At 51.9% G+C, this 12346-nt stretch overlaps 1 protein-coding gene across 2 annotated transcripts in view; it reads left to right on the top strand.

The window, feature by feature from the left end:
* PPARGC1B (PPARG coactivator 1 beta) overlaps positions 1–12346 on the top strand; it is a 125043-nt gene that overhangs the window by 96051 nt on the left and 16646 nt on the right. Inside the window, exons 3-8 of one of the 2 annotated variants that reach the window (XM_030927456.1) lie at positions 65–277; positions 4424–4540; positions 6277–7399; positions 8294–8330; positions 8925–8989; positions 9961–10774. In XM_030927456.1, coding sequence (XP_030783316.1) covers positions 65–277; positions 4424–4540; positions 6277–7399; positions 8294–8330; positions 8925–8989; positions 9961–10774 — 2369 coding nt within the window. The remainder of the gene's footprint in view (positions 1–64; positions 278–4423; positions 4541–6276; positions 7400–8293; positions 8331–8924; positions 8990–9960; positions 10775–12346) is intronic. The other variant, XM_030927457.1, reaches the window with a different exon arrangement.

Genomic DNA, 12346 nt, shown 5'->3' with positions numbered 1-12346 from the left:
TCTAAGGTGGTGACTAACCATCTCCCCATCTGCCTTTCTGGTCCTCATGCCCTCCTCACTCCAGATTGACAGTGAAAATGAGGCCCTCCTGGCAGAGCTCACCAAGACCCTGGATGACATCCCTGAAGATGACGTGGGTCTGGCTGCCTTCCCAGCCCTGGATGGTGGAGACGCTCTATCATGCACCTCAGCTTCGCCTACCCCCTCATCTGCGCCCCCTAGCCCTGTCCCGGAGAAGCCCTCGGCCCCAGCCCCTGAGGTGGACGAGCTCTCACTGGTGAGAACCTACTTATAGCAGAAGTGATGGTTGCAGCCTGGGATTAGGTTTCTGGTTCAGGGCACGGGTTGCAGAGCAATCCACTCCAGCCCTGCAGGGGACTCCATGCATCACTGGCAATATTGATCACCACAGAGAGGCTGGGCTGAAGGTGTGAGGCCCCCCTGGGCTTAACCTTTCCCACCTAGACAGAGGAACTGACGACAGAGGCTTCACCTGCGTTCTCTACGCTCTTTGGTACTTTAGGGATTGACCTAGTTATGTGTTAAATCCTTGAAATTGCATGCAAAACATTTTCCTGAAGATTGGACACACTTGGTAAAAAATCCAGGTAGTAAAAGTGGACAGTTAAAAGCAAAACCTCCTTAGGCCTCTCTCTGTTGCTTGTTCCTGTCCCAGAGGTAACCATGGTTACTGATCTGTTATGTGACTTTCCTATTCTACCTTTTTTTTTTTTTTTTTTTTTTTTTGAGACGGAGTCTCGCTCTGTCCCCCTGGCTGGAATGCAGTGGCGCGATCTCGGCTCACTGCAAGCTCCGCCTCCTGGGTTCACGCCATTCTCCTGCCTCAGCCTCCTGAGTAGCTGGGACTACAGGCGCCTGCCACCGCGCCCGGCTAATTTTTTGTATTTTTAGTAGAGACGGGGTTTCACCATGGTCTCGATCTCCTGACCTTGTGATCCGCCCGCCTCGGCCTCCCAAAGTGCTGGGATTACAGGCGTGAGCCACCGCGCCCCGCCCCTATTCTACCTTTTAAAAGATTTTACTACAAAAGGGAGTCTACATTAGACAGGGCTCTGCACCTTGCTTTCACGGTGAACTGTGTGTCTTGGAAGCTCTTCCAGATGAGCCTGTAGAGCTCTGTTTCATTCTTTGTGTTGGCTGTGCTATGTTCCTTGGTAGGGATGGGCTGGTTCCCCTGTTGGGTGTTTGTGTTGTTTCAACTCCTTCCTCATTACAAGCAGTGGCGCAGTGACTGTTCCTACACAGGCTTTTGTGACATGTAAGTGGACAGATTCTTAGAAATGAAATTCCTGGGTCTATGGATCTGTGATTTTCCAGTTTAAGCAGATACTTCCAGATTGCCCTCCAAAGAGGTTGGACTGGTTTACACTTCCACTAGCAGAAGCTAAATGCTGTGTGACTGTGTGTATGGAATGTGGAAAGGTGCACATGGAATAGCAGCTTTCTAGGGAGAAGATCAGATTTTATCAGGTTTTCAAAGGAGTCTGGAACTCAGAAGTTACTGGAAGCAGTTGCTCTTAATCCAGGCTGAGAGCACCCGAAGCTGAGCTGTCCTAGAGTGTGAAGTCCAGCTTTGTTCAGCCTGTCTTGATCCCCTCCCTTGGTGCTGTAGCTCTTGGAGGCTGGCAGGACTCAGCTAGAAAATCAGAGCCTGTTTGAGCTGGGAGGGTTCTTAGGTTATGGAGAGTTTGAGCTAGAAAGGCCCTTGGTGACCCTCAAGCCCAATTCTGGGAAAATTGTGGCCCAGAGTGGGGAAGGTATCCCACTGGTCACACACCAAGTCAGTGTACCAGCAAAGACTAGAACTCAGATATTCACTCCTAGTCTAGGACCCTTTCCATTCCTTCCCACTGCCTTCAAGTTCCCCAAAGCAGTGTGAAGCACCCACCATGCCAGGCACAGAATATGTTCAGTCCCACATTATGGCTCCTGCCAAGAGGGGGTTCTGCTTCCTTTCAGACTGGAATCGAAGGGCCTAGGTTTGAATCCCAGCCCTGCCGTTTACTACTTGTATGTTCCTTAGGCACACATCCTGAACCTCTCTAAGCCTCAGCTGCCTGATCTATAAAGTGGGGTTAATAATAGTGCCTATGTCAAAGGCTTTTAGGAGGATTACAGCAGATAATACACATAAAGCACTTAGAACAGTGCCTGGCACATAGAATTGCTCAGTAAATGTGAACTAATACTTCTGGTGCAACCATGAGCGTTAACAAGCATTCTAGTGCCATTTCTGCGTGGGGCCTTTGGAGAGGGACCAAACCTTAACGAGGCAAAGCGCGACCCCTGCTGGTCAAAGGTTGTTTCCCTCCCATGCCTTAGATTACCTTCATTCCCTATATGCTTATTGAGTGCCTCTGTTTCAGCCATCGTGCAAGGCACACAGGAAACAGACTTGCTGTCTAGACTCCCTGCATACCAACAGAGACCTGGAAAGGCCCTGAGGGGTCGGGCACAGTGGCTCATACCTGTAATCCCAATACTTTGGGAGGCTGAGTGGGAGGATCCCTTGAAGCCAGGAGTTTGAGACCAGCCTTGGCAACATAGGAAGATCCATCTCTATGATTTTTGTTTTTTTTTTTTTTATTTAATTAGCCCGGTATGGTGGCACATGCCTGTAGTCCCAGCTACTCTGGAGGCTGCGGTAGGAGGATTGCCTAAACCCAGGAGTGTGAGGCCACAGTGAGCTAGGATCATGATACTGCATTCGAGCCTGGGTGACAGAGCAAGACCCCATCTCTGTAAAAGACAAAAAGCAAACAAAACAAAAAGGCCCTGAGAAGGCACCTGGACCTTAGGTTGGTCCATGGATCCCAGAGAGTCCACCAACAGACTTGTAAGGACCCGTGGACCTCTGTGTGTCTGTGTGATTTTCTGAGGTCAGCAACTTCTGTCATATTCTTAGAGTCAAAAAAAGAGGTTTTAATCCAGCCATGTAGTCTCCCTGCCCCTGCTCATTATACCAGTGGAGGAATCAAGGCTCTCACAGTGCACTGGGCCTGAGCCAGGCTAGAATGAGGTCTGTTTCCCCCAGTCCTAGGATCCTTTCCCATCGAAAAAGTCACAAACGTGTGGGTGCTGGTTTGGGGTGTAGGTGGGGTGGCCAGGATCCTGTGGCTCCTCAAGAGTGTGAAGTGGCCTTTTCTCTGGCTCCTGGACCTTTGGCATTCCTTGTTGGAGTGACTTGGGGTGGCATGTCCCCTAGGGAAACTCTCCGTGCTGTACTAAAATCTCTGATCTTTCTCAGTTTGTTCTCAAGCTTGGCTAGGATCTCTGGTGGAAAATCCAAATGTGTTCAACTTTCTGCTCTCTCAGCTCAGGTACACTGTGTACCTGCCCTCAGGGTGCAGAAGCACAAGAGCTTTTACAATTTTTATAGAAAAAAAAAAAGCCAAACAAGCTTAAGTGTAGTCTTCCACTTGTGTAAAAACAACAGGGTAGGGCCAGGCACAATGGCTCACTCCTGTAATCCCAGCACTTTGGGGGGCCGAGGCAATTGCTTAAAGTCACTAGTTTGAGACCAGCCTGGCCAACATGGTAAAACCCCATCTCTACTGAAAATACAAAAATTAGCTGGGTGTGGTGGCAGCCACCTGTAATCCCAGCTACTTGGGAGGCTGAGGCAGGAGAATCGCTTGAACCCGGGAGGTGGAGGTTGCAGTGAGCCGAGATCCTGCCACTGCACTCCAGCCTGGGTGACAGAGACTGCATCTCAAAAAAAACAAACAAAACAACAGGGTGGGTTGGAGGTAATGACTACATATATATTCTTGTATAATGAAAGCCCGCCTCATGATAGGTTCACCGGAAAGTAGTTAGTGGAGTTGCCTCTAGGAGGGAGAGAGGGACTTTGGGCAAGAGAGAGACTTGCTTTTAATTGTCTGCCCTTTAGTATTTGTGATGTGTCTTTTTTTTTTTTTTTTTTTTTTTTTTTGCCATTTACAAGTATTACCTTACTTGATTTAAGAAAATGTTATAGGTATACGAATAAACAAAAATAACAAAAGGGAAATCAGCTGGAATCCCACACCAGAGAATCATTTTGGTACCTAACCTTCCAGATTGTGTGTGTGCGTGTGTGCAGTTAGAATGTCCCAATAAAACTGTATCATAATATTTTAACAGTAGAATAGACAGACATTACCCAAGACCTGCTTGAGTTTTTCAAAGTCATAGCTCTTCCCTGGGGTTATTAACTCTGAAAAGGAATTGTATGTTATTAGGATACTTATGTGTGTTCGGGATTGTTAGACAATCTGCCATCTGCACCTAGTATCTTGGGATCATCATCTCAGGTCATGGAATGCCCACCCTGTGTTCTCCCTGTGGTCCTGTGATGCCCAAGGTCAGTCCATGTCCTCTGGCTCAGCCCCGGCTCCTGTCCTCTCTGCTTTTCCCTCAGCTGCAGAAGCTCCTCCTGGCCACATCCTACCCAACGTCAAGCTCTGACACCCAGAAGGAAGGGAGCGCCTGGCACCAGGCAGGCCTCAGATCTCAAAGTCAACGGCCTTGTGTCAAGGTATCTCTTCACATGCCCCCAAATCTGCCCCAGGTGTCTGTTGGGGCTGCAGCCTTCAGCTGTGGTGGAGGATAGTGAGTTCAATCAACTTCCAGTATCTCTTCCCGCTCCTCCCACAGCCCTTGTAGCTGGTGTCCTGGGCACTGCTTCTGGAGATCCAGCCTAGTTTAGGGTTCTAGAAGGTGCCCTGGACGTTCTCACACTTCAGTGTTCCAGACACTGGTATATGTTAACGCAGGTTAGAGAAAGGATGAGGAAAGTGTGGCCAGCCTTCAGAGGACTAAGTGACAGACCAAAACACAAGATTGCACTGGTTGTGGAGGCCACAGTAAATAGTTTGGATTTTTTTCCCCCCTCAGGGAGCCATTGGCGAGTTTAAAGTTCTGTCATAGATATCCAGGGTCAAAGAACATCCGTTTTCCTCCTCGAGCCCCATCTTCCAAGCCTAACAAGGAGAGGTGTAACAGGTGGCTTTCAAGCGGTCCTGTCCTCAAAGGCTACACACAACCCCTCCTCTTCCTGGTCCTGGACCTTCCTTCTGGGAACTGTTGCATACAATTCTTCATCCTCAGAGGCAGAATCAGGTCCCTCTCAGACAGCAGCTCAGTGTAGGAGCCTCTCCCTTGCTGGGGCTTCTCTGGGGAATGAGTCCCTTTGCTCCCTCCCTACTTGTCCTGGCTGGCCCTCCTGAAACAAAGGTCTACCCTCTCATGCCTCATTCTGTTGAAGGAGCAGTAGCCACACCCCATTGTGAGCCAGCTCTTTGCTCTCTGGGAGCCTAGGAACTTCCCCAGAGAGGTGAGATGCATCTGACAGCCATTGCTAGAAAGTCCCAGCACATTGATGAGTCACACTGGGGGGAATTAAGACTGGAGACAGGTTGGCTGGTGCGAGTGTAGAGGACCTCAGACATCCAGCCATGGAGCGTCCCCTTTATCCTGTGGGCACTAGGAGCTACTGAATTTTTTGTTTTTTTAAACTTTATTGAGGTATAATTTACATACATAAAAGCCACCTATTGTAAAAGTACAATTCTATGACTTTTAGTAAACTTACACCCATGCAGTTATGACCATTATCCAGTTTTAGAACATATCCATCATTCAGGCTGGTCGCGGTGGCTCACACCTGTAATCCCAGCACTTTGGGAGGCTGAGGTGGGCAGATCACTTGAGCTCAGGAGTTTGAGACCAGCCTGGCCAACATGGTGAAACCTTGTCTCTACTAAAAAATACAAAAAATTACCCGGGTGTGGTGGTTCATGCCTGTAATCCCAGCTACTTGGGAGGCTGAGGCAGGAGAATGGCTTGAACCTGGGAAGCAGAGGTTGCAGTGAGCTGAGATCGATGAATCCCCCGGTGCTAATTTGCAGCGAGTGCTTCCTCTACCCAGCCCCAGGCTACCATGAATCTACTGCCCGGCTCTTGGCTGAAGGGTACGGAGCAGGGGGTGGAATGGTCAGAGTGGGGCTTTGTCAGTGAATCTGGAAGGATCTGCAGGGGCGAAATTCCATGGGTGGGAGAGCTGTTAGGAGGCTGGTCATTCCTTCATTCCTCATCCACTGAGCACAGTCAGGTACCTGAGTCTGTGTGAGAGGCTGGGGACGGAATGAAGGAAACCTGGCTGTTCCTATGATCCAGGTGAGACACAATGGGCTGGCCAGTGGCCATGTGGATGAGACACACTGGAGGAGTGTTTGGGTCTCCTTCCTCACTCTGGCCTCTCTCCCTCTCTAGGTGGACAGCACCCAAGACAAGAAGGCTCCCATGACGCAGTCTCAGAGCCGGAGTTGTACAGAACTACATAAGCACCTCACCTCAGCACAGTCCTGCCTGCAGGATAGGGGTCTGCAGTCACCACGCCTCCAGAGCCCCCGGCTCCCTGCCAAGGAGGACGAGGAGCCGGGTGAGGACTGCCCGAGCCCCCAGCCAGCTCCAGCCTCTCCCCGGGACTCCCTAGCTCTGGGCAGGGCAGACCCCGGTGCCCCGGTTTCCCAGGAAGACATGCAGGCGATGGTGCAACTCATTCGCTACATGCACACCTACTGCCTCCCCCAGAGGAAGCTGCCCCCACAGGCCCCTGAGCCACTCCCCAAGGCCTGCAGCAACCCCTCCCAGCAGGTCAGATCCCGGCCCTGGTCCCGGCACCCCTCCAAAGCCTCCTGGGCTGGGTTCTCCATTTTGAGGGAACTTCTGGCTCAAGACGTGCTCTGTGATGTCAGCAAACCCTACCGTCTGGCCACGCCTGTCTATGCCTCCCTCACACCTCGGTCAAGGCCCAGGCCCCCGAAGGACAGACAGGCCTCCCCTGGTCACCCATCCTCGGTGGAGGAGGTGAGGATCGCAGCTTCACCCAAGAGTACTGGGCCCAGACCAAGCCTGCGCCCACTGCGGCTGGAGGTGAAAGGGGAGGTCCACCAGCCTGCCAGGCTGCAGCAGGAGGAGGAGGAAGACGAGGAAGAAGAGGAGGAGGAAGAGGAAGAAGAAAAAGAGGAGGAGGAGGAGTGGGGCAGGAAAAGGCCAGGCCGAGGCCTGCCATGGACAAAGCTGAGGAGGAAGCTGGAGAGCTCTGTGTGCCCTGTGCGGCGTTCTCGGAGACTGAACCCTGAGCTGGGCCCCTGGCTGACATTTGCAGAGGAGCCGCTGGTCCCCTCGGAGCCCCAAGGTGCTCTGTCCTCACTGTGCCTGGCTCCCAAGGCCTACGACATAGAGCGGGAGCTGGGCAGCCCCACGGACGAGGACAGTGGCCAAGACCAGCAGCTCCTACGGGGACCCCAGATCCCTGCCCTGGAGAGCCCCTGTGAGAGTGGGTGTGGGGACACGGATGAGGACCCCAGCTGCCCGCAGCTCCCTCCCAGAGGTAGTCTGAGTTGGTGGTCTGCGAAGAGGGGGCAGGGATGGGGTGCAGCATGCCCCTCTGCACTGGGAGCCAGGAGCCCTGTGTTCAAGTCCCCGTCCCCCAACAAAGTGTTATGTGGGGTTGGACAAGTCCCTTCCCATCCCTGGCTTTCAGCTTTTCTTTGGGCTAGTTGGAGCAGATCTTCAGAAGAACACCCATGCATCTGAGTTTTTCATCTCGCATGGGCAAGGTGCCACTTAACGAATTAAGCAGGCAGTCAAAAAGTAAACAGAAAAGGAGGATAATTACAAATTGCAATAGGTACTGTAAAGAAGACTCACTGGGGATGATGTGACAGAAGCATAAGGCTATACATTCAGCTCCGCAATGCAGCTAGAGTCTTAAATGCTGCTAAGAACTGTAATGATAACAACAGTTAGCCACTGTGTACTTACCGTGCTGGCACTGGCCTCGGACTAACAGATTGTCCCTATTGAGTCCTCACAAGAAGCCTCTCTGGTAGGGACTGTCATTGTCTCCATTTTATGATACAGAAACTCAGGCACAGAGCTACTTAATGATGAGCCCTGTCCAGGGCTGTCTGTCCAGAGCCCACAGCAGTGGGACTTAGAGTCAAGTTCTTCCTCACTGTGCTACATGTTTAGCCAGAAGGGGTCACCCTTGCACCTGTTTGTACTTTCTGCGAAATCCAAGTAGATCCCCCACCTGAGACCTGGGATGGAAGGTGGATTTGAGTTGTTCTGCCCTTCTCTAAAAGTGGCAGAGGTGTTTGGTCGCCTGCCCGAAGGGCAGCTCTGCTTGGCACCAGTGGAGGCCTGGAGTCTCCTCCAGAGGGGGAGCATCTGCTAGCAATGCCATGTTGGGGAATCTTATTTTTCTTTGTCTTCTTTTCAGACTCTCCCAGGTGCCTCATGCTGACCTTGTCACAAAGGTAGATTTTTAAAAATTATTGGTGTATTATTCCATGAGATTTTGTCTTGTTGGATATTGGTGTTGGTGGTGATGGGGGGGGGGTTCATCAGCCCCCATGCCTGGCCCTGGCCCCACACCCTGTGCCCTGATTGTCATCTGGGACCCTCAGGAGCTGGGCTCCTTTAGAAGGGAGTTGGTTTTTAGGAACTAACTTTTGCAGGCCAGAGGAAAGTCCTCAGGCCATTTCATAACCTGTCCTCTTGGGGACCCTGAAAAGAGTTCTTTTCTGACAGTGCCCTGTGGCTTTCAGCAAGTCCCTTCCTCCTTCTGGGCCTCAGTTGCTCCCTCTATAAAATAAGGAGGCTGACAACACTTGTCCTCTATTTACCCTCCAGTGAACCTTGGCTGTGTCTCCTAAAAGAGCTGTGCAGATTGAATTCCTCTAACAGCCGGGATGGGGGTTCCCCCAGAGCAAATGCACCTCAGGCTCCATTTCCATGGGCAGCAGAGCCAGGGCCTGTCACAGCACTCCCTGTGACCTTTTCGTGGGCGGGGAGGTGGATGCCTGATGCTGACTTGCTGCTTTCCTTTCTGTCCTCCCTGCCTCCACCAGCGACCCAACTTTTGGCAAGAAGAGCTTTGAGCAGACCTTGACAGTGGAGCTCTGTGGCACAGCAGGTGAGCCAGGGGGCTTCCACTGGCAGGTGCCTTCAGGAAAACACCCGTGCATCTCTGAGTTTTTCATCATGCATGGGCAGGGTGCCACGTAATGAACAATGCACAAGATGCCTGCCTTCATGGGGCTTATAGGCAGTCAAAAAACAAACAAAAAAGCAAGATTGTTACAAATTGCAATAGATACCATAAAGAAGACTCACTGGGAATGAACCAGGATTACAGGCATGAGTCACCGCGCCCAGCCCAGGTGGGCAGTTTTACCTGTGGTGCCTGCCCACTGTCCGTCATGGGAAATGCCAGAGGCATATGAGAGGTATAGTTGGGAGGGTTTGTTGAATGATTGGATGTAGATCAGGAAGAGGTATTTGGAAGATTGGGAGGTTCCAGCTGCCGTTAGTAGGTCACAGAAGGGATGGCAAATGGATTTCATCACATGCCAACTCCAAAGAATTGAAGGATTCCCAGGCTACCTCCAGACTCAGCCAGCAGTGCAGTGATCAGTTAGTGATGCCTGCCATCCACTGGGTTGGGGGAGTAAGGGCACTTGGCCATTTTATTCCCATCCCAAACTAGGGTCTTTTTAAAATTTTTTTTTATTTTATTTAATTTTTTCGAGACATAGTCTCACTGTGTTGCCCAGGCTGGAGTGCAGTGGCACAATCTTGGCTCACTGCAACCTCCTGCTCCTGGGTTCAAGCAATTCTCATGTCTCAGCCTCCAAAGTAGCTGGGATTATAGGCATGTACCAACAAGCCTGGTTATTTTTTTTGTATTTTTAGTGGAGACATGATTTCGCCATGTTGGCCAGGCTGGTCTTGAGCTCCTGGATTCAAGTGATCCACTCAGCTCGCCCTCCCAAAATGTTGGGATTATAGGTGTGAGCTACCATGCTTGGCCCCAAACTTAGGGTCTTAGTGTCCCTTGGAGAAGTGATCTGTCTTTATCTTACCTTTCTCCTCTTGCTTGGGCAGGACTCACCCCACCCACCACACCACCATACAAGCCCACAGAGGAGGATCCCTTCAAGCCAGACATCAAGCACAGCCTGGGCAAAGAAATAGCTCTCAACCTCCCCTCCCCTGAGGGCCTGTCACTCAAGGCCACCCCAGGGGCTGCCCATAAGCTGCCAAAGAAGCACCCGGAGCGGAGTGAGCTCCTGTCCCACCTGCGACATGCCACGGCCCAGCCAGCCTCCCAGGCTGGCCAGAAGCGTCCCTTCTCCTGTTCCTTTGGAGACCATGACTACTGCCAGGTGCTCCGACCAGAGGGCGTCCTACAAAGGAAGGTGCTGAGGTCCTGGGAGCCGTCTGGGGTTCACCTTGAGGACTGGCCCCAGCAGGGTGCCCCTCGGGCTGAGGCGCAGTCCCCTGGCAGGGAGGAAGACAGAAGCTGTGGTGCTGGCGCCCCACCCAAGGACAGCATGCTGCTGAGAGACCATGAGATCCGCGCCAGCCTCACCAAACACTTTGGGCTGCTGGAGACTGCCCTGGAGGAGGAAGAACTGGCCTCCTGCAAGAGCCCAGAGTATGACACTGTCTTTGAAGACAGCAGCAGCAGCAGTGGCGAGAGCAGCTTCCTCCCAGAGGAGGAAGAGGAAGAAGGGGAGGAGGAGGGGGAGGAGGACAATGAAGAAGCGGACTCAGGGGTTAGCCCCACTTCCTCTGACCACTGCCCCTACCAGAGCCCACCAAGCAAGGCCAGCCGGCAGCTCTGTTCCCGCAGCCGCTCAAGCTCTGGCTCCTCATCCTGCCACTCCTGGTCACCAGCCACTCGAAGGAACCTCAGGTATGAACAGGGGGCGCAGGAGAGGCAGCGGGCAGTGGAGGACCCCAGTTCCCAGGGAACCAGGAGCCCCAGGAGGGAGGATCCCCGGGAAACTTGCTCTGAAGCTGAGGCTGCATCTCCCTGTGTGGCCCATGTCCTGGTCAGAGGCCTTGAAGGTGGTCTTCTGGGGCAGTTGTGGGTGAGTCCTGGAGGCAGGCAAAGCCTGGTGTGTGAAATCGGGAGTGTCCCAAATATCCTGGCCTCCAGAAAGAAAGAAAACCTACTTCTGGCTATTTGTGGGCTTATGTCTAAAGGAACTTGTCCCTTACCCATCTGTGTTTTTTGCTTTTATATTTGTAAAATGGATAGGTTTTTGTGCAAACATACATGCCCCAACATTTGAATTCTAGGGATATTTACATGTAAAAGAAAGATGAGTGTAATTCTAATCTGTGCTCCGGAAAATGCCTGGACATAAAGCATTGATAAGGTTTCTGGGTCCTGCTGAGGTGCGCTGTGGCTTTCACCAGTCGGCTGCCCCTTGAAGGGCTTTGACCTCAGTGGAGGGATGATGCCTCATGAGCCCGCTTGCTCGTGTCATCCTCGCTCGCTCAACCAGACTGGAGAAGAAGCCAGTCCAAAAGTCAGCTGGGGAGCTGACCAGAAAAAAAATGGAGGTTTGGCAGAGTCGGAGGGTACTGGTCGCTTCACTCTGATCACAGTGCTTCCTGTTTCTCCCTGGGGAAGGCTTGAGGAGGGTCAGTGTCGTCATCCCTAGCCCTGTGTTGAGGTGAGGCCGAGTGGCCACTAGATGCTGCTCTTGGGCTAGAGCCCAGCTGCAGAATCGGCTGCAGGATTTGTTGGGCCTCCACTGGCCGGCCCACGTGGCCCACACCTGGGTGTCTGATCTGAAGGTCTGGGGTGGGGCAGGGGCAACAAGTCCCCAGGTGATGCTGATGACATTGCTAGACTATCATACTCTGAGACCAGAATTTAGGTCTTGTGAAGATACCTCTTCTTCCCTTCTAAAGAGACTAGCAAAAAAAAAATTTTTTTTGTTAAAAATGTGAAAAGACTACAGCTTTATATTTACACGTCTACAACAAGGGCTCTTAACTGTTTGAAAACCTGATTAAAGCAAAGGCCCATCTTCCCATTAAAATGTGCATACACATCTAACTGGGCATTCAATTTTAGGGGGCTTGTGGGCTCCCCACAAACTATTGTTAAGAAGCCCTAAATTTTTTGTTCCTCAAAGTGAGGTCTGCAGCAATTTCTCCAGCGAGCCCTTACTGTAGAAGCCAGGATTCGTCAGTCACAGCTGCCTTCTGCCGACCGCGCTGAGCCTCTCTTTCTGGCTCCATTCTTTCCCGGGGGTAGCTTCTGCCCTACGGTGTTCCGGTGTCAAAGGTTTGGCTTCAGCCTTGCTTTGCTGTGAGCTAAAGCACTCCGTCTCCACATTAGGCAGTGTCCCAGGTTCTCATGTTGAAATACATCCCCCAAGCTGGAGCTTCCCTGGCCTCCTTTCTCTCCTGCCCAGCTCAGTGGTGTTTGGACTGGGTCTGCATTCATAAAATTGCCTGGGAAGAGTCG

Source organism: Rhinopithecus roxellana, chromosome 3 (assembly GCF_007565055.1).
Source record: "Rhinopithecus roxellana isolate Shanxi Qingling chromosome 3, ASM756505v1, whole genome shotgun sequence".
Taxonomy (NCBI): domain Eukaryota; kingdom Metazoa; phylum Chordata; class Mammalia; order Primates; family Cercopithecidae; genus Rhinopithecus; species Rhinopithecus roxellana.
Note: the sequence above shows the minus strand (reverse complement) of the source record. Positions and strands in the feature narration are given on the sequence as shown.